The sequence below is a fragment of the Gymnoscopelus braueri genome (assembly GCF_963280865.1).
Source record: "Gymnoscopelus braueri genome assembly, chromosome: 15".
NCBI classification, from domain to species: Eukaryota; Metazoa; Chordata; class Actinopteri; order Myctophiformes; family Myctophidae; genus Gymnoscopelus; species Gymnoscopelus braueri.
In genome coordinates this window covers 40881280-40903859 of record NC_137620.1, presented here as the reverse complement: position 1 = coordinate 40903859, position 22580 = coordinate 40881280, and the positions used below count along the sequence as shown (strand labels likewise).

At 43.2% G+C, this 22580-nt stretch overlaps 2 protein-coding genes across 2 annotated transcripts; both read left to right on the top strand.

Annotated features, from left to right (window-relative positions):
* Window positions 1-8498: 8498 nt before the first annotated feature.
* LOC308101556 (endonuclease G, mitochondrial-like) lies at window positions 8499-14578 on the top strand (the record flags this gene model as incomplete). Its single annotated transcript, XM_080450978.1, has 6 exons — window positions 8499-8699; window positions 9814-10019; window positions 10238-10379; window positions 11340-11449; window positions 13172-13253; window positions 14012-14578. The coding sequence occupies 6 exons, from the start codon at window positions 8499-8501 to the stop codon at window positions 14201-14203; spliced, it is 933 nt and encodes a 310-aa protein (XP_080307104.1). The 3' UTR covers window positions 14204-14578.
* LOC308102453 (uncharacterized protein) lies at window positions 14570-18269 on the top strand. The gene is made up of 2 exons (XM_080452178.1): window positions 14570-16975; window positions 17110-18269. The coding sequence occupies exons 1-2, from the start codon at window positions 16183-16185 to the stop codon at window positions 17811-17813; spliced, it is 1497 nt and encodes a 498-aa protein (XP_080308304.1). The 5' UTR covers window positions 14570-16182; the 3' UTR covers window positions 17814-18269.
* The last annotated feature ends 4311 nt before the right edge of the window (window positions 18270-22580 follow it).

Sequence of the window (22580 nt, the reverse complement as noted above, 5' to 3'; positions counted from 1 at the left end):
GTATACTACACCATCATGATCAATCAATCCATTGTGTTCCGCTCATTGCATTTCTTTAATAAGCCTGCTGCAGACAATCATTATACAGTATGCCCTGTTATCTTGTTGATATTACTACAGAGCCCTCTGTCAGTCTGTGTAGATTGGTTATACTAAATGTAGTGGTTCTCAAACTGTGGGTCTGGACCCCCAGGAGGTCCCCAAATGATATTTTGCTTAATGTGCAACATTGTTTTCTCACTCAACAGTAAACAAACCTACAAACACAAACATACCGTACATACATGTATAGTGTATGTATAATGTATACAGAGTACATTTCTAAAGTGACAATTTAAGGACTTTTTAAGACCTATTGAATACCTCTAAAATGAGACATTACTGTGTCAAAAGTAATTAACAAACTATACTATAGAAAATGGTCAAAAATTGGCCAAATATTACCTGACAAAGAGAGAATTTGTGAAAATAGCCGATCTACAAGCTCACTGTGAGCTTGTAGATCTGCTGTTTTCACAATATTGATGAAGTCAAACTAAATGTAATGCCTCAACTCCTGCAATTCCAAGTGCTTGTCAGGGTGGCTGGTCCCCAGTTCAAATAGGATTATTTTGGGGAGTCTCTGCCTGAAAATGTTTGAGAACCACTGGTGTAATGTCTTCCTCCTCATTGTGTCAATAGGGTATTGTGTGTCAACAGTTAATCGCTTTTAAAAACATTTTAATGTGATGAACAATGTTTTTACCCCATTTTGTAAATACAGTAGAAACCTTGGAGTCCTTCAAACAGTTACACACTTATGAAGCCATGTTAAAAACAAAAGAGGGGGGAAAAGCTTCTGTACTTTCTTTAATATCTACAAGCTCACGACTTATCTGGCAAAATGACAAAATTATGTTTCAATTCATATAAAGGAGTTTGACACCATCAGGTAATCATTATGTTTTCATTAACTTTACTTAATTTACACTGACTTGTTTTTTTTCAAAATAAATGTCAGTCTGCAACCTCTAACAGTGTTTTAGTCTGATTTGAAGAATGTTTCTGTCTCTCTGTGAAAGTTGTCTCCATGTTTAGATGACGTTTTATACAGGATGTGAAGATAGATGTTAAAACAGTCTGAGGACTGAGAGGACAAGACCAATATCTGATTAATTCTGTGTGTGTGCTTGTAGATCTGCTATTTCCACTATTTTTTGAAAATGTGCAGCATTGTCTCTTCAAAGCCCAGAACACATTGAATATGAAACATTCAACACTGTAGTAACTGAACCTAGATTACCAAGTCATACAATAACATTGTGATTCAACAATACAATGAGAACCCCTGAACTGAAAGTGACTGGAGTTAGTTTCTGTCCCTCCCTGAAATCACTTCAATATGATTGATAACATAATAAATAAATAATGTTTAAGTGATTTTTTTTCTTTTGCTGTTTTACAAAAACAAATATAAAACAGTGTAACCGTGTCAGTCACACCACAAAGTAGGGCATTATTTCATGAACAAAATCCTATAAAGGTTTTCTGCATAACAGCATCAATATACAGTATTTTTTGGCAGTTTGAATGTGAGCTGGAACAAGCCTCATGATACGTGTAAGAGAGGAATGTACTGAATCACACTGATAGTAAACACATTTTACCCAATAAATTATATTTATAATAAGATGTGCTCCAATACTTTTCATGTCATAGTCCTTTTCAAGAGCAGTGGACCTCTATTGTTATTAGCAAGAGATTAATCAAACACTATACTTTTGGGTTGATATTGTCCTCAAACTAAATATTGTACATAATCATTATAGTCAGGGGATATTAGTATTTTCCAATCTTGGAATAAATTCCTTACCAAAAAAGATCTTCACCAATGTGTTTGTAAAGGTGTCTAGTAACACATCTCACAAAGACTGAAATGCAGTTTCCCTAGGAGAATTTTTGACAGCTGCTGAAAGTTGGGGAACCCACCATAACCTTGGTTAAAAAAAAGATAAAAAAGAAAATCTAAATTTAATTCTGTTTTAAGTAGCATGTGAGGGGTCAAACTAGGGTGATTGATTCTGAATCCATTGCAAGCATTTGTTTTGCACCAAAACCACTCCTTGGGCTAAAAACGGCCATAGCCATCCTTTTCCAGGTATACTTTTTGTGTAAAAAGCCCATTGAGATTGGGCCGTTTTTAGCCCAAGGAGTGGTTTTGGTGCAAAACAACTGCTTGCAATGGATTCAGAATCTTAAAAACACCCTCGTTTGACCCCTCACATGCTACTTAAAACAGAATAAAAATGGTATGTTTCCCCCGCATAAGGTTATGGTGGGTTCCCCAACTTTCAGCAGCTGTCAAAAATTCCCCTAGGGAAACTGCATTTCAGTCTTTATGAGATGTGTTACTAGACACTTTTACAAAATAAATGTCAGTCTGCAACCTCTAACAGTGTTTTAGTCTGATTTGAAGAATGTTTCTGTCTCTGTGAAAGTTGTCTCCATGTTTAGATGACGTTTTATACAGGATGTGAAGATAGATGTTAAAAGAGTCTGAGGACTGAGAGGACAAGACCAATATCTGATAAATTCTGTGTGTGTGTGTGTGTGTGTGTGTGTGTGTGTGTGTGTGTGTGTGTGTGTGTGTGTGTGTGTGTGTGTGTGTGTGTGTGTGTGTGTGTGTGTGTGTGTGTGTGAGAGCTTGTAGATCTGCTATTTCCACTATTTTTGAAAATGTGCAGCATTGTCTCTTCAAAGCCCAGAACACATTGAATATGAAACATTCAACACTATAGTAACTGAACCCAGATTACCAAGTCATACAATAACATTGTGATTCAACAATACAATGAGAACCCCTGAACTGAAAGTGACTGGAGTTAGTTTCTGTCCCTCCCTGAAATCACTTGAATATGATTGATAACATAATAAATAAATAATGTTTAAGTGATTTTTTTTCTTTTGCTGTTTTACAAAAACAAATATAAAACAGTGTAACCGTGTCAGTCACACCACAAAGTAGGGCATTATTTCATGAACAAAATCCTATAAAGGTTTTCTGCATAACAGCATCAATATACAGTATTTTTTGGCAGTTTGAATGTGAGCTGGAACAAGCCTCATGATACGTGTAAGAGAGGAATGTACTGAATCACACTGATAGTAAACACATTTTACCCAATAAATTATATTTATAATAAGATGTGCTCCAATACTTTTCATGTCATAGTCCTTTTCAAGAGCAGTGGACCTCTATTGTTATTAGCAAGAGATTAATCAAACACTATACTTTTGGATTGATATTGTCCTCAAACTAAATATTGTACATAATCATTATAGTCAGGGGATATTAGTATTTTCCAATCTTGGAATAAATTCCTTACCAAAAAAGATCTTCACCAATGTGTTTGTAAAGGTGTCTAGTAACACATCTCACAAAGACTGAAATGCAGTTTCCCTAGGAGAATTTTTGACAGCTGCTGAAAGTTGGGGAACCCACCATAACCTTGGTTAAAAAAAAGATAAAAAAGAAAATCTAAATTTAATTCTGTTTTAAGTAGCATGTGAGGGGTCAAACTAGGGTGATTGATTCTGAATCCATTGCAAGCATTTGTTTTGCACCAAAACCACTCCTTGGGCTAAAAACGGCCATAGCCATCCTTTTCCAGGTATACTTTTTGTGTAAAAAGCCCATTGAGATTGGGCCGTTTTTAGCCCAAGGAGTGGTTTTGGTGCAAAACAACTGCTTGCAATGGATTCAGAATCATAAAAACACCCTCGTTTGACCCCTCACATGCTACTTAAAACAGAATAAAAATGGTATGTTTCCCCCGCATAAGGTTATGGTGGGTTCCCCAACTTTCAGCAGCTGTCAAAAATTCCCCTAGGGAAACTGCATTTCAGTCTTTATGAGATGTGTTACTAGACACTTTTACAAACACATTGGTGAAGAAATTTCTTGGTAAGGAATTTATTCCAAGATATTTTCAATATCCCCTGACTATTGCAACAAGCAACTACTTGCAACCATTATCCCCAATGGCAGTTGCAAGGAGTTGCATTGGTGCGGTCTGGCCTTTACACAAGAAAATAAGAGACGAGTTTAGGGGTATATAGATGGGGGGGGGGGGGAGGTTCTTGTGTTGTTCCAGTGAACAAACATTGAATTAATTGCTGTGTTCTCAGATGCTATGTTTTACCAAATCAAAGAATTGCAGTAGTACAGTAGGTCATGAATCATGACAGGGCAATGTGAAAGATATTAACCTTTTGAATGGTATGTTTCCCCCGCATAAGGTTATGGTGGGTTCCCCAACTTTCAGCAGCTGTCAAAAATTCCCCTAGGGAAACTGCATTTCAGTCTTTATGAGATGTGTTACTAGACACTTTTACAAAATAAATGTCAGTCTGCAACCTCTAACAGTGTTTTAGTCTGATTTGAAGAATGTTTCTGTCTCTGTGAAAGTTGTCTCCATGTTTAGATGACGTTTTATACAGGATGTGAAGATAGATGTTAAAAGAGTCTGAGGACTGAGAGGACAAGACCAATATCTGATAAATTCTGTGTGTGTGTGTGTGTGTGTGTGTGTGTGTGTGTGTGTGTGTGTGTGTGTGTGTGTGTGTGTGTGTGTGTGTGTGTGTGTGTGTGTGTGTGTGTGTGTGTGTGTGTGTGTGTGTGTGAGAGCTTGTAGATCTGCTATTTCCACTATTTTTGAAAATGTGCAGCATTGTCTCTTCAAAGCCCAGAACACATTGAATATGAAACATTCAACACTATAGTAACTGAACCCAGATTACCAAGTCATACAATAACATTGTGATTCAACAATACAATGAGAACCCCTGAACTGAAAGTGACTGGAGTTAGTTTCTGTCCCTCCCTGAAATCACTTGAATATGATTGATAACATAATAAATAAATAATGTTTAAGTGATTTTTTTTCTTTTGCTGTTTTACAAAAACAAATATAAAACAGTGTAACCGTGTCAGTCACACCACAAAGTAGGGCATTATTTCATGAACAAAATCCTATAAAGGTTTTCTGCATAACAGCATCAATATACAGTATTTTTTGGCAGTTTGAATGTGAGCTGGAACAAGCCTCATGATACGTGTAAGAGAGGAATGTACTGAATCACACTGATAGTAAACACATTTTACCCAATAAATTATATTTATAATAAGATGTGCTCCAATACTTTTCATGTCATAGTCCTTTTCAAGAGCAGTGGACCTCTATTGTTATTAGCAAGAGATTAATCAAACACTATACTTTTGGATTGATATTGTCCTCAAACTAAATATTGTACATAATCATTATAGTCAGGGGATATTAGTATTTTCCAATCTTGGAATAAATTCCTTACCAAAAAAGATCTTCACCAATGTGTTTGTAAAGGTGTCTAGTAACACATCTCACAAAGACTGAAATGCAGTTTCCCTAGGAGAATTTTTGACAGCTGCTGAAAGTTGGGGAACCCACCATAACCTTGGTTAAAAAAAAGATAAAAAAGAAAATCTAAATTTAATTCTGTTTTAAGTAGCATGTGAGGGGTCAAACTAGGGTGATTGATTCTGAATCCATTGCAAGCATTTGTTTTGCACCAAAACCACTCCTTGGGCTAAAAACGGCCATAGCCATCCTTTTCCAGGTATACTTTTTGTGTAAAAAGCCCATTGAGATTGGGCCGTTTTTAGCCCAAGGAGTGGTTTTGGTGCAAAACAACTGCTTGCAATGGATTCAGAATCATAAAAACACCCTCGTTTGACCCCTCACATGCTACTTAAAACAGAATAAAAATGGTATGTTTCCCCCGCATAAGGTTATGGTGGGTTCCCCAACTTTCAGCAGCTGTCAAAAATTCCCCTAGGGAAACTGCATTTCAGTCTTTATGAGATGTGTTACTAGACACTTTTACAAACACATTGGTGAAGAAATTTCTTGGTAAGGAATTTATTCCAAGATATTTTCAATATCCCCTGACTATTGCAACAAGCAACTACTTGCAACCATTATCCCCAATGGCAGTTGCAAGGAGTTGCATTGGTGCGGTCTGGCCTTTACACAAGAAAATAAGAGACGAGTTTAGGGGTATATAGATGGGGGGGGGGGGAGGTTCTTGTGTTGTTCCAGTGAACAAACATTGAATTAATTGCTGTGTTCTCAGATGCTATGTTTTACCAAATCAAAGAATTGCAGTAGTACAGTAGGTCATGAATCATGACAGGGCAATGTGAAAGATATTAACCTTTTGAATTTGAAAAAATGTTTGGGCTCATATCAGGAATTACCTTTTGATAGGTGGGTATGTCTCTTTAATGTGTCCCTGTAGCTACAACTAAAGAGCAACCTAGTTTGTACGTGGTCTAGGCTATTCATGAGTCTACTGGCCGGTCCTTTTGTGTGCAGCCTTGACCCCCAGTCTGGGTCTGAGACCTGAGTAGACGTGGAAAATGAACCCACAAGTGTTTTAAAGTGAAATACCCATTTAGGATTCAGCATAATTAGTCATAATAACGTCTTAGAATAGATCCATTAGAGCACCAGGTCTGTGGTGGGACAGATTTGAAAGTGAAGTGCTCTGAGCTGAACAGCAGGTGGCGGTAATGCATTGCCTATGGATGCTAATTTGCCATAAAACTACAACAAAAAGAAGTCTACTGAGTTATGTCCAGTGTTGCCATGTCTGCTTATTATAAGTGACTTTGGGCTTGTTTTTCTGTAAAGTTGCTTGTAAATAATTGGGGGGGGGGGGGGGATTTGTGATGTTAAAATGTCAAATTGTTTTCAATATTTTTCTTAGGAAAATAGCAGATCGTCGCATCGCCATGAGTTGTAGATCTGCTATTTTCAAATAGCCAATGTTTAAAGGCCGAAGGGCTCGCTTCTTTTGAGCTTGTTTTCATAGTGTTAATTTTGTTGACTTAGACTAGACTAAAAGACTAAGATTTTGATATTTAGTCGACTAAGACTAGACTAATACTAAACAATTTCAGAAGACTAAAATAGAACTAAAACTAAATGGTGTGTTACTTAAAAGACTTTAAAGACTAAATCAGAATTTGCTGTCAAAATGAACACTGTTTTCATAGACCTTGTAAAGAACATTCAGGGCATACTTGCCAGTATTAGCCATAGATGGATAACACCGCAAGGTGGATCATGGCAGGATGCCCAGAAACCTATATAAGGGGATGAATGACCTATTCAGTCCTGACCTTTAGTGACCCATTCGATCCCAAGTCCCAACCTTCCATAGATGGAGAGATCATATACCTAACATACCTAGCCCGGCCCCTGACATCAGAGAACCCCTCCTGGAACTCCATATATGGACAGTGGTGTAAAGTAACTAAGTACATTTACTCAAGTACTGTACTTAAGTACACTTTTGTTTTGAGGAATTCTTACTGTACTGGAGTATTTCCCATTGTCTATACTTTTACTTCTACTCCACTACATCTCAGAGGCAAATATTGTACTTTTACTCCACAACAATTATTTAAAAACTTTAGTTACTTTGCAGATATAAATTATGATTATTATGAAACATACATTAACCACTTTAGCCTATTTTATACCTAGGCTATTTTAGTACTTTTACTTTTGGTACTTTAAGTATATTTTGATGCCAATACTTTGGTCTTTTACTTAAAGGAGGAGTTCACCCAAAAAATGACTTATTTTCCATCAATTGCACACCCCATGAAGCCTTGAATTCATGGATTTATTTTGGTTTTTGTGGCATTCCTAAGCCAATAATTTGATGACCGGGTGTGTATCCGGTAGGAGACACAAATAATCTACTTTGTGTCTCCTACCGGATACATTAGCCAGTAGGAGACGGGAATCAAATGATTAGCTTAGGAATGCCACAAAAACTAAAATAAATCCATGGATTCAAGGCTTCATGGGGTGTGCAATTGATGGAAAATAAGTAATTTTTTGGGTGAACTCCTCCTTTAAGTAAATTTTGAATTCTGGACTTTTACTTGTAACAGAGTATGTCTATATTGCAGTAAGTAAAACATCTGAGTACTTTTCCCACCACTGGTATATGGAGATAACCGAAACGTCCAGGACTGACATTATAGTCCCAGGTTTGGGCATAACTGACATAAGCCCGCTTCCATATATGGATATATGACTGACACTAACTGACATCAGTAGTGACACCAGGACAGCAGCCAACGGTATAAAGGCGACGGAACTCCCTGCTTAATGCAGATACATCAGCGACCTCGAGCGACATTAACTCCTTCCAGAGAGATAAGCATCAACACAACTCATCAGTAGTTGGTTTCCACCGCCTAAAGCATCACATATCGGTTTGACCTACTACTTGGATCATTTTTGCTTGTTTCCCTGTCAAAACCTGGCAACACCGGTTAACGTCATAACCCTGCGACCCATGAAACCATAGAGAGAGGAACCGCACCAAGTTTGTCCTCAAAAAAAGAGCCTTTAATATCATTGTTATCGTTCTTCTCATTACATGAATGATTATCTGACAGAATGCAGCGGGTTCTGAGGTCTCGGTGGTTTGTGGGCGGGGTGGGGGTGTCTGTGGGAACGGGTCTGGGTCTGTTAGTGTCTGCTTTAAGGGAGAAGAAGCAGGAGAAACATCAGGAGGAGGACACACACCTCCATGGTCTCCTGTGTCACCTCCCTGTCGTCCCCATACCCAGTGTAGAGGCCTCCTCCACCGACCTGACGGTCAGTACGTTTATTATACTGTAAATGCACTAGTTAGTGGTCACTCATCACTGTCAACGCACTGTTTCCTCATTACTGTAGTCAGTGTAGACCAGGGGTCAGAGAGAGAGACCAAGCAGGGACCTCCAATACATTATGTTGTTACATAAAAGCTTTCCATGTAACTTGATCCTATGGTGCTTCTCTGTCTTCTTCTTAAAGGGCTAAATGTTATCCTCTTAACAATCATTGTAAAATCCTACCTCTGTACTATTTGCAAACTGTTTATTATTATCATTCAATCAATCAATCAAGCAATCTTATATGGTGTTTACCTGTCTTCTATGGTGCTTCCTATGGTGCTTACCTGTCTTCTACGTATGGTGCTTCCTATGGTGCTTACCTGTCTTCTATGGTGCTTCCTATGGTGCTTACCTGTCTTCTATGTATGGTGCTTCCTATGGTGCTTACCTGTCTTCTATGTATGGTGCTTCCTATGGTGCTTACCTGTCTTCTATGTATGGTGCTTCCTATGGTGCTTACCTGTCTTCTATGTATGGTGCTTCCTATGGTGCTTACCTGTCTTCTACGTATGGTGCTTCCTATGGTGCTTTCCTGTCTTCTATGGTGCTTCCTATGGTGCTTAAAACTGAACGCTGTTTCTCCACGCTTAGTTCTGAGTCTGGGTTCAGAACGCAGACCTCTCCCAGATGACCTGAGAGGTCTGGATGGTTCATGATTTCACAAGAAAATGTAATGACCCTAAACAGTTTTCTGTTTGCTACAATATCAGTGGTTTCCAAACTTTGTCATCATGTCAAGGTAACCTAAATTATATGTATTATTTGGCCGTAGACCCCATCTCCAAATATTTCGTTCCAGGGACCCCCCAGAAGCAAAGATTTGAGTTACAAATGTTCACTTAAAAATACATATTTATATTCATAGATTTGCACAAATGTTCACGATTCTTTGACATACAGGTAGCCAGTGTAAAGATCTTAGAGCTCCACTTTCTTGGTATCAGTAAAGTTCACTTTCAGTGTGTGCAATTACCGGTAATTAATATTTCTTTATTTATATCAGAAGCAGTTTGATTTGAATGTAATGCTCATTATTATGGTCTGTGTTTCAGGCGTACCAGGGGGGCACACCTGTACCAGGCGGGGCAGTAGCGAAGTACGGCTTCCCCTCATTGGCTAACGTCAAGACCAGAGAGTCCTATGTCACTTCCTATGACCCCCGCACCCGCACGGCATCCTGGGTAATAGAACAGCTGAACTCCTCCTCCATCACTGGACCTTCAAACAGGAACAACTGTAACTTCAAAGAAGATGACAGGTGATGATTATTAGTATTAGTGTTGTTGTTGTTGTTGTTAATAATAATAGTAGTAATAATATTAACAGCGTCGTATTCCATTAAACAGTTTAACTTAAACAGTTTAACTTAAAGTTCTCTTCTATTGGTGGATGTTCTGTGCGGTTCTCTTCTATTGGTGGCTGTTCTGTGCGGTTCTCCTCTATTGGTGGCTGATATTTCTGCGGTTTGATTCCCAGCGTTCACGTGTACCACCGATCGACCAACGCAGACTACAAGGGGAGTGGCTTTGACAGAGGTCACCTGGCTGCAGCAGGCAATCACAAGTGGAACCAAAAGGCCATGGACGACACCTTCTACCTGAGCAACGTCTCACCACAGGTACTGTAATAATACCAGGGACGCACCACTATATTGGCTGCATGTTGGTATCGGACGATATTTGCCTCGTTGACTGCCATCGGTGTATTGGCAAATAATAATAATAATGAATAATACATTCACCGATGGCAGTAGCCGATATTTATCTGTTGGGATGCATCGGGTTTTCGCTGGTTATGTTGGTGTGTTTTTACCTCCAGTCCAGATTTTTATAATGAAGATTTATTTGTTTCCCTGGCACAAAATGTGTAATGAATAAAATAAACAAATATTTAGACTCCGCTACATTTCTAAGAAGGGAGTGTGGTTCAGTGTTGATTTCGTCGACTAAAACTATGACGAAAAACTATGACTATGACTACCTTTTTTCACTGATGAAGATTAAATAAAAACTAAGCTATGATGACTAAAACTGAGACTAAATATATTGACAATTTCGTCAACAAATAAAAAAGTGAGGGACTAGTGGAGAAGAGATCCAGTAGAACTAGAAGACAAGACATTTTATGTTTGGTTGCGCTCAGGTGTTGCTCTGAAAATAGCACATCTACAAGCTCACAACGCGTCGCTGTGAGCTTGTAGATCGTCTATTTTCATCATGCAACCAAGTGTAAGATCAGCCATTACGACGCCATCAAGGCACCGCCAACATACATTTTTAGTAGACTAAATCAAATGTAGATTTAGTCTACTACAATCTTATGATATTTAGTCGACTAAAGCTAGACTAAAAAACTAAAACATTTCAGATGACTAAAATATGACTAAATGGAATTTTATTCAAAAGACTATTACTAAAACAAAATCAAAAGTTGCTGTCAAAATCAACACTGGTGTGGTTGTACTGGTGTGACCACAGTGATGGTATTTCTGTAGTGGTGGTTGTACTGGTGTGACCACACACAGTGATGCATTGATACACACACACCATAATAACAGTCATCCTCTCCTCTGCTCTAGAATCCTCATATGAACCAGAAGGCATGGAACAATCTGGAGCAAATGTGTCGTTCACTGACCACGCGTTACCGCAATGTTTACGTCTGCACCGGACCGCTCTACCTGCCCAGGTATAGTACACCTACAGTACACACACACACACACACACACACACACACACACACACACACACACACACACACACACACACACACACACACACACACACACACACACACCTGACCGCTGTACCTGCCCAGGTACAGCACACCTACACACACACACACACCTGACACACACCGGACCGCTGTACCTGCCCAGGTATAGTACACCTACAGTACACACACACACACACCTGACCGCTGTACCTGCCCAGGGGTCTACTCCACGAAAGCGGAATTAAATTATCCTGGTTTGAAAGGCAAATCCAGGTTTGACAAGCCTGCGCCGTTCAGCCTGGTTTATTCAGTTCCACGAACGCCAAGCCGGGCTGAGAAGGAGAGGTTTGTCGAGCCAGGATCGTTAAACCAGGCTGAATGTGAGTTCACATATTCCTATAAAAGACCATGAAAGTCGATAGCAGAATACTTGAACTTGACCAATCATGGAGCCCAAAACCAGAGTGGCGTTCTTCTCTGTGGCTGAACAGCAGCACTGCAGCAGCTCATGAAATCATACAAGGAAGTAAAATGTATAATAAGCAAGAGAGGAAACACAGCCACAATAAATATAGATCCAGGGAGAAAGCGTGGCAAAGTATTGCAGAGAAATTAAATGCACAAGTTGTCCAAAAATATGCAATTAATTTATATACAAATCCATAAATATATAATTCAGTTAGGCTTAAACATAAGGAGTTTAAGTGAATGTTGGAATTATAATTACACACTTAGAATAATTTTCTAATTTCTAAAATCGAAGATCTACAAGTGAAAAGCTTGCCTTTTGGCGGCCGGGGGTCCCCGGTCCACGGGGGTCAACGGGGGGCCGGGGGTCAAAGGGGGGCCGGGGGTCAACGGGGGGCCGGGAGTACCCGGCCCCCCGTGTACTCCCGGACCCCCGTTGACCCCCAACAGAGGTCCGGGGTATACGGGGGTCCACGGGGGTCCGGAGGTCCACGGGGGCGGGGGTCCATGGGGGGCTGGGGACCCCCGGCCGCCATAAGACAAAAACATTTCGGGCTTGTAGATCTTCGATTTTCGCATAAGAATTGAATAAGTGTGGAAAAACTCATTGGTTTATGATTGGAGTCATTGGACTAACAGCTATTTCACAAAACTTGAAGAACAAGGCACTGGATTAATAAAGCTTGGCTGTTAGCCTGGTCCGGACCAGGCTAACTTCACAGCTAAATTACCATGGTAACTAAGGCAGGATTGCTTCAATTTTCTTTTGTGAAACAGGATCATGGATAAACATATCCAGGTTTACTGGCTAAGTTAATCTGCCGAGCTAACTCAGTTTTCGTGAAACCGATTCCTGGATAATTTAAGCCAGGATAGCCGATTAAACCCGGTTTAAACCCGGTTTATCCCTAATCCAGGTTTCGTGGAATAGACCCCTGTATAGTACACCTACACACACACACCTACACACACACCTGACACACACCTGACCGCTGTACCTGCCCAGGTATAGTACACCTACACACACACCTGGAATGAACTGAAACCTAGTGAATTTAAATCATTAGCGAGGTTTGGATAAAGGTTGATTGATGTTGTTGTTCATGACTGCTATGTGTGTTTATGTTTGGTGTGTGTGTGTGTGTGTGTGTGTGTGTGTGTGTGTGTGTGTGTGTGTGTGTGTGTGTGTGCGCGCGTGTGTGCGCGCGTGTGCGTGTGTGTGTGTAGACAGGAGCCTGATGGGAAGCTGTATGTGAAGTACCAGGTGTTGGGACGAAACCACGTTGCCGTGCCAACACACTTCTTCAAGGTAGGCCTCCTGTTTTTATGGCCCCTTTCCACTAGGCCTGTGACAATCATGACATTTTACTTGACCGTTAATTGTCGCACAAACAATTGCGATTAACAATTTCATTGTGTGTTCTTGGCATTGAACATTAGAACATATGAATGAAAATTACATTTCAGTTTGCCTTTTAGGCTTTGTAAAAAAAACGATGAATTAACTACAAATAACTTAAATATAAGTTCTTTCTTTGTTTTTGTTTTTTTTACTTTACAACATATGGGTCAAAACATCAGTAAATATACTTAAAGTACCAAAAGTAAAAGTACAAAAATGTTCGAAAATAGCAGATCTACAAGCTCACAACGCGTTGCATCGCGACGCGTTGTGAGCTTGTAGATCTGCTATTTTCAAATAGCCTAAGTATAAAATAGGGCTAAAGTGGTTAATGTATATTTTATAATATAATAATTTATATCTACAAAGTAACTAGTAACTAAAGTTTTTAAATAATTGTAGTGGAGTAAAAGTTCAATATTTGCCTCTGAGATGTAGTGGAGTAGAAGTAAAAGTATAGTATAGGGTGTGTATGGGGCGGACGCGTGCATCACCGTGAGTGTGTGAGTGTGGCTTCAGGAAGTAAATTCCTGTCCCAGCGGTCGGTACGCGAGAGCGCCTCCCTTCGTTTGATGTGCCGCTCAGCATGCATTTTGACGACCAGTTACTGTATGTGCACCCCTGGCCATTATCATGAATTTTTACTATTTGTTTATCGTGTCCAGGTGTTGATTTTGGAGGGGTCAAACGGGGTGGAGCTTCGTTCCTACATCATGCCCAACTCGCCCGTCGACGAGAAGACCCCGCTGGAGCGCTTTCTGGTTCCCATAGACACCATCGAGAGAGCTTCAGGACTGCTGTTTGTGCCAAACATCATGAAGAGAACCAACACCCTGCAGGCCATCACTGCTAAATGAAAAACTACGAATCCCAGCCACCATCATCACCACCACCACATAAGACTACAAATCCATCCATTTCAGATGCCCTGGACCGAGCACGACCGTACCCGAGGGACAAGTCAATATTTTGGACCCGGCTCAGTTCTCGGTTCGGGTCTTTGGTTGCCGGGCAGACCCGTGCCACCCTCTACACCTGGGGTTTTCAACGTTTTTCAGGCCAAGGACCCCCTAGCTGAGAGAGAGATGAAGCAGGGACCCCCCCCCATTACATATTGGATTCATGTTGAATGTGTTTTCAGACATTTAGCCACTTAAACCTTCAATACGTTGTAAACGTGCCCTTTGGCTCTGTATTGGTCCGCTCTTTTTTCCCCTGTACACCAAGAGCTATTTGCCGAAAATAGTCGATCTACAAGCTCACAGCGCCTCGCAGTGCGAGGCGCTGTGAGCTTGTAGATCGGCTATTTTCGGCTAATGTAAGAATAGGGATGATAGGGTTCAAGTGGTTAGTGTAAAAAAAAGTCCCCATCACACAATAATTTGGCGGCCCCCCTGTAGTTACTCTGAGGACCCCCTAGGCGCCCTAATATTTAATAATATCATGTGCAGTGACATTTCTACATACAGCGGTGAAACAGTAGCGTGGGACGTGAGTACTAGCTGTAAAATGGACTCTACTTTCTTCTGCCCTCTTTCTCTCTATTGTCTTTCTCTCAGATTGCTGTGACTCACCTTTTTCTGTCATTTTGTCAATTTTGATCAGCCAATCGAACGTCGATTTGTAATGTAATTGTTGGGTTTGTGTTGGCAACGCAAGGCAGTCAGTAGTGGGCTGTTAACAGCCTCGTCACTAAACGGACAGAGCAATCTTTATAATAATTACAAAACTACTTCACGAGAACAATGTTGGTGTAACTCAGGGATCTTTACATGTTTTGATCATGAACAACAGTACGACATTTCCTGGTACAGACACGATGCCAGTGCAGCGAGCGACGGTGTTGGTCTTGTGCTGGTGAATTGGCCACTACCATCCCGTCCCGTAGTCATTTACAGGACAATATGACTGCCTATCCAAATGATCCACATGGGAAGTAAACTGTAGCTGTTGGGTGGAAACCTTGTATGTCCAAAAAACGCTACTTTTCAGGAAATGGATCCAATGTAGTTATTTAAGCACAAGCTCTTGTTAATACTTTTCATTTGTTCAATATTTATAAAAAAACACTTTCACTTTATTTATTATTTACATTAATAACCAAAACAGCTGAACTACATGCGGCCATAGCTGAGTGGTTAGTGAGCCCGCCTAGGGAGCCAGAGGCCCTGGTTGCCCCAGGTACGATTCCAGGCCAGGCCAGCAAATGTGTCGATGAAATGAAATTTCTCCCTGAGCAAGACACTTAACCCCTAATTGCTCACAGGCCCTCATTGGAAACAAGACGGCAAGGACTTTCATGAAAGGACCTGTTAAAGGAATTATCCTTATCCTTACATTGCGTTTGGCTATTTTTTACTACTTTTGTATGACACTGTAGTAGAACAGTAGGGCATTCATTTACGAAAAAAATATGAAATGTTTAAATATGGAGATACAAGGGTTTCTGCCCGACAGCAATCTGGGAACCCATGTCAAAAGAGATTAGCCCGACCAGCAACAAAACACCTTTAAAAAAGAATGTGAAATGGCATCTTGCTTACAAATAGTATGACTGGAACACATTTATAGGTTCTGTGCAGAAATGAGGCGCAGTTTACGGAGCTAGTTCAGGCCAGGCAACTCAAGGGATTGGGCCAACCGATCAGGTGACTAGTCACATGCACTTTCCTCCTGATCGGGTGGTTATAGGTACTGTGCTGTTACCTGCTCACTCTAGCTGCCCTGTCTTGCTGAGCTGACGTGTGTCGCTACTACTGCTGCTGTCTGCTGAGTTCCTGCTATCGCCGTTCGCTGCTTACCTGCTGCCGCCGTTCGCTGCTTACCGCTGCCGCCCATGAAAGTTTATATACTCATCATCTCCTGGTCGTTCGTACTCCTCGCCATGTCCTCCTCCTCCACGGACACGGGGAGCGAACGGGGTGCGGAGGAAATTCCGGGTCCCCCGGCCAAAGAGATCGACTCTGCGTCTGATCAGCGGCGCCGTAGTTCCCGGCTGGTAGTCCAAAAACAGCTGGGTGACTGGCCAGTGGTGCGGATCCTGGAGGCATTGTACGTAAATAATATACCCGTTCCACACGGGTTTAGCCATGAGGAGCTGTTTCAGTTTCTGCTAGAGAAAGATCAAAGTCTGGCGGAAGATCTAGAAACTGAAACCGGCAGAGGCAAGAAGGGGAAAGCCCCGGCGAAGAAGCGCGGTCCAAGCGGGGGAAAAGGTGCCAAAGCTCCGCCAAAACAGCGGAAAATTGCTGACGCTGCTCACGCTACGCCTTCAGCCTCCTCTGCTCCTCCGACTGCCCCTCCTCAGGCCTCTCCAGCTCCGACCACCGCTTCTTCGGCCCCTGCGCAGAATGCAGAAGTGCTATACGCGCTTACCGATATTAAATCATCATTATCCAGCATGACCCAGAGGCTGATCATGCTGGAAAATAGAGCCAGCACCCAGGTCGATGGCAGCGCAGGTACTTCCGCAGCGACTCCCTTCGTCACGATGACGTCAGCAGCAGTCGATCCGGCAGTCAAACCCAGGAGGAACCTGGGAACTGCAGTCCAGGCGCCAGCGGTAGGAGCAGCATTTCTTTCCCCAGCAGGGGCTATTCCTGACGTTCTCAGGACCCAGATACTCGAAGGTACGCAGGCTGCACCGATATCTGTATTATATCATGTTGGGATAATTATGAGATTAATAAGTATACATTACTTGCTTTAACAGGGCATGGGTTAATTATGAGATTAATAAGTTATACATTACTTGCTTTAACAGGGCAGGACGTTAACCTCATCAAAATTCTGATTAACGCAGCAGATTCGTCTGAGAAAAGGATGGTGGATTGTGGCGATTTCTCTGTTCTGTTAAAGGAGAGCGATCCCAGATTATCAAAATCTCTTACTTTAGCCGAATTTTTCGTAGCTTTCGGCGTGTACAGAGACACAATCTGTGAGGTGTATCCTGATAGGAGAGTAGAGTTAGATACTTACCTGTCCATTATCGCAGATTTGGCTCTATCCTATGGAGGGATGCTGTTTTTCGAATATCACAAAAGTTTCTCCTCCAAGGCAGCTATGTATATTCAAAGATTTAATCAGAGGATCGATTGGGCAGTGGTAGATTTAGGCCTGATCAGCAGGCACTTCACGGGCCATCAAGCCATCTCCTGCACCATATGCTCATCGTTCAGCCACCGTTCCAATCTATGCCCAAAATCTGCGTTCCTGGCGCTGGGTGAGAGCCGGCCTCCTCGCCAGCAACCGGCGGCATTCGGCCCTCAAGCTGCAGCGTTTGGCCCCAGCAAAAGACAGGTGCCTTATGCTCCGGGCACTAAAACACCCATATGCATTAATTTCAATGAAAATGTTTGCACATATCATAATTGTAAATATATGCATATTTGCAGCTGGTGCGCAGACAGCCACCCACGGTCTGTGTGCCCACGGAGGGTCCGTCCGGCTGCAAAATCAGCCAAATAAATGATTTGCATCCATCCACGCCTGTGATCGTCCCTGCTCTTTCTACGGCTCTAAAAGATCATCCGAACCAGTGCTGGGTCAACTATCTCATCACCGGACTAGTGCAGGGATTCTTAGCTGGTCTATGTTGGCTTCCAAAAATCACACATGTGTGTCCAAATTTACAATCCGCCATTAAGGATCCGCTAGTGGTAGACGAGCTACTGGAGAAGGAAATTAAAAAGGGGTACATGATAGGTCCATTTTCCAAATCGCCATTCAACCCATTTAGGGTTAGCCCCATTGGAATTGCCACGAGAAAATATTCAGGGAAAAAGCGTTTAATCGTGGACCTGTCAGCCCCTCATAAAGAATCAGAATCAGAATCAGAATCAGTTTTATTGTCACATCACAGGTTTACAAGGTAAAAAAGTGGGTGAAATTCTTTTTTGTACATCGTTCCCATCGCAACGTTAGTTTCCATAGAAAGAAGAGGGGGGGGGGAGAAGAAGAGGGTGGGGGGCAGGTGGGAAGGAGATCAAAAACAAGAGAGCAGCAGAAGGCCAGACAAGTTATCTACATATTTACAAATTACCTGAGATAATAAATAAAACTAAAAAAACTAAACTAAGGTGCCTGAGCATAGCAGCAATGTATTGTACTGTGCATGTTATACTTATACTGTGCATGATAGACAAGGACGTTAAGGTGCTTAAGGAGCACAATAAAAAGACCCAAAAAAAGTCAGTGCGTTATACAAGGGATTAAGGTGCAAAAGGTCAGTGCGTGTCCACCTAGAGTGGACTGACCCTAGTATAATCCGCATGTAGCTCCATGAGGGAGTGCAACAAAAAGTCATTTGTACCTGGTGTAGTCCACAGGTGTGTCCGAGGGGGGGGCTAAAGTCCAAGTCATTGTCCCTGGTATAATCCACAGGTGTGTTCAGGAAGAGCCAGAAAAGTCTGCGCCGCCTGCTGTCAGGCTGCTGAACTCATCCAGGCTTATGCCCCATTCAGCATTCTGACAGCGGCTGGATTGAAACTACACCAAAATCTGGTGGTGGAACTCTTGATACTGCGGTAGAGCCCCTTGCCCGGTCGCGGTCGTTGTAGGGGGTTGAACAGTCTATGACTTGGGTGGTGCTTGTCCTTGATGATGCGCTTGGCTTTGACCACGCACCGCTTTTTGTACAGTTCCTGGAGCGCTGGGAGCTCGATTCCCATTATCCGCTCTGCCGATCGCACTACTCGTTGTAGGCTGACCTTTTCTCGGGCAGTGCAGTTCCCGTACCAGGCCGTGACACAGCCTGTTAGGATGCCTTCGACAGAACTGTTGTAGTACAGCCTGAGGATGCGACGTCCTACTCCGAGCTTCTTCAGGCGGCGGAGCCAGTACAGTCGCTGCTGAGCCTTTTTCCTCACGTGTGTGGAGTGCGTCTCCCATTTGAGGTCCTCCTCGATGTGTACTCCGAGGAACTTGAACTCGCTGACCCTTTCCACTGCAGCACCGTCGATGAGGATGGGCGCATGGTCTCTCCGCGGCCTCCTGAAGTCCACGATCAGTTCTTTGGTCTTGTCGACGTTAAGAGAGAGGTTGTTCTCACGGCACCAGTGTGCCAGTGATTTGATCTCCTCTCTGTAGTCAGACTCGTCGTTGTTGACGATTCGGCCTATCACTGTCGTGTCGTCCGCGTACTTTATGATGGTGTTGGAGACATGTGTGGCTATGCAGTCATACGTGTACAGGGAGTAGAGGAGAGGGCTCAGCACGCATCCCTGGGGTGCTCCGGTGTTGAGGGTCAGGGGGTCGGATGTGATGCTGCCCATTCTCACCACCTGATGTCGGTTGGACAAGAAGTCCTGTATCCAGTCGCACATGCTTGGGTGTAGCCCTAGGTGTCTGAGCTTTTTGTCAAGTATTGCTGGGACAATGGTGTTGAATGCTGAGCTGTAGTCCACGAACAGCATACGTACATATTTGTCCTTCAGCAGCTTGTTGTCCATGTGCGAGAGGACGGTGTGGAGAGCCATGGCAATAGCGTCGTCGGTGGATCTGTTTTTGCGGTATGCATACTGCCACGGATCCAGCGAGGCAGGTAGCGTGGAGCTGATGTATTCCCTCACCAGTTTCTCGAAACACTTGCTGACGATCGGGGTGAGAGCAACAGGTCTCCAGTCGTTCAGGCATGTCACTTTGGCCTTTTTGGGAATGGGCACAATGGTTGACATTTTGAACCCTGCAGGGACCACAGCCAGGGAGAGGGAGAGGTTAAAGATGTCAGCGAAGACACCCGCCAGCTGGTCTGCACATGTCTTAAGGACCCGGCCTGGAATCCCATCAGGTCCGGCTGCCTTGTGGATGTTGACCCGTGTGAAGGCTGTACGCACTTCTCTCTCCGAGATGGTTAGAGGAGGGTTCTCCTCTGCTGGTGCTGCTGATGGCCCCGCTTGGCTGCCGCGGTTGGAGCTGATCTCAAACCGGCCGTAGAAAGTGTTCAGTTCGTTGGGGAGGGAGGCAGGCGGGTTCACCTCGCTTCTGGTTCTTGTTTTGCAGTCTGTCAAGGTGTGTACTGCCTGCCATGTGCTCCTGATGTCGCCACTGCTGAGTTTGTCTTGCATCTTTTTTGTGTAGGCCTTTTTCGCCTTCCTGATGGCGCTGTTTAGGGCCGCGCGCGTCGTGTTGCGCGTTTCCACGTCGCCAGATTTGAAACCAGCGTCCCGTTCATGCAGATGTGCACGTACTCCGCTGTCCATCCATGGTTTCTGATTGGGATAGATCCGAACTGTCTTTTTTGGGACTATGTCATCTATGCACTTGCTGATAAAGCCAGTGACTGAGTCTGAGAGTTCGTTGATGTTATTCCCAGCGGCGTTCTTAAACATCCCCCAGTCAGTCTGGTAGAAGCAGGATTGTAGCATAGCGTCTGTGTCCTCAGACCAGATTCGGATTTCCTTCTCAACGACCGGCTCCCTTTTTAGCCTCTGTTTGTAGGCAGGTAGCAGCTGGATGGCGTCGTGGTCAGAGCTTCCTAGCGGTGGGCGGCGGAGAGCTTTGTATCCATCCTTGAAGGGCGTGTAGCAGTGGTCAAGAATATTGTCACCACGGGTACTGCAGGCGACATGCTGGTGGAATTTGGGAAAGACCTTTTTTAAGTCTGTCCGGTTGAAGTCGCCTAGGCAGATGACTGCGCAGTCCGGGTGGCGATTTTCTTGTGCACTGATCGCCTGGTGTAATTCCCTCATAGCTGTGTCCTTATTAGCTCCAGGATGAATGTAAACAACGGCTACAATCACGATGCTGAAGTCGCGTGGTAGGTAGAAAGGACGGCAGGCTATGATTAAAAGTTCAAGGTCTGGTGAGCAGTGACTGTCTAGGATTTTAACATCTTTGCACCAGTTGTTGTTGATCAAGGCACAAACTCCCCCCCCATGTTGCTTACCGCTCAGTACAGGGTCTCTGTCTTTCCTATACGCGGTGAAGCCAGGAGGAGTGATAGAAGAATCAGATGCTAACTCCGTTAGCCACGTCTCTGTTAGCACAACAACACAGGTCCTCCTCGTCTCTGCGTTGTATTTAACGCGCGCCAGTAAGTCGTCCATAGTGGTCACTGTTCTTGATTCACACAGAGATCTAACGTTCGCTAGCAGGATTGAAGGCAGTGCAGGTTTATATCCACGTTTTGTTGTTCTTACGAGAAGACCCGCTCTAGTGCCTCGCCGCCACGGTCTTTTTCGACGGGGGTATGTTGTTGATCCGGCCGGAACAAAGGGTACCCCACCCCCCCCCCAGCCGAGCGGGAGGTTTTCGGCAAAAAAGTCCGGAATTCTGTGTGTAATCGCTGTGCTGATGTCCATAAGTGCTTGTCTGTCATAACTCCTTAGACACGCGACGGTGTAGGGAAAAAAGAGAAGGCTAAAAAATACTAAAAAGATGGAAAAACGTTGCGATGCTACGGAGCTTGTACGAATGCGGCCGTCTTTCATGGCGTCTTTCATGGCGCTTCCGGTATAAAGGGCCAGTCCCGAGCATTAACAGCTTAATTCCTCTGGCCCCGTTTTCCTTATTTTATGCCACAGTAGATAATGCCATTCAAATGCTAAAAATTGCAGGTCAGGGCGCTTGGCTTGGGAAGGCGGACATTACGGACGCTTTTAAAGTCATGCCATTACATCCTTCACAATGGCATATTTTCGGGGTTAGATGGCGGTCCAAATTGTATTTTTCCGTTAAACTAACGTTTGGCTGTCGGAGCAGCCCTCGGATTTTTGACACGCTATCAGAAGCTTTATGCTGGATTTTGTCCAACACCTACAAATTGCCTTTCGTATTGCATTTGTTGGATGATTTTCTAGTGGTGGATTTCGCCGGGTCACCTCCGGCGCGTTGCATCTCAATAGTACGAGATGTTTTCAAACAATTCGGAGTTCCTCTGTCTGAGGAGAAAACAGTAGGGCCTTGCACTCGGATAGAATTTTTGGGCATCATGCTGGACAGTGTCCTCATGCAAGCCTCTCTTCCCGAAGAGAAATTGTGTCGCATCAGGGAGATTATCAAATCTTTCACTTCGGCAGCCTCGGTGCTAAAAAGGGAAATGCTTTCTCTGCTTGGCCATTTAAACTATGCCATGCGAATTATTCCACAAGGGCGCTCGTTCATTTCCCGACTTTTAGATTTGTCCAAAACGACAAAAGATTTGCAGGGGTCTATCATGTTAGACGAAGGAAGCCAGTCAGATTTAAGATTCTGGTCACTGTTTCTGGATCAGTGGAACGGCATTTCCTTCTTTTA

Coding starts and splice junctions, on each gene's coding strand:
- LOC308102453 (XM_080452178.1), top strand. CDS start 16,183: ATGAAAGTTTATATACTCATCATCTCCTGGTCGTTCGTACTCCTCGCC. Junction 16,976..17,109: donor CAGGACCCAGATACTCGAAG/GTACGCAGGCTG, acceptor TTGCTTTAACAG/GGCAGGACGTTAACCTCATC.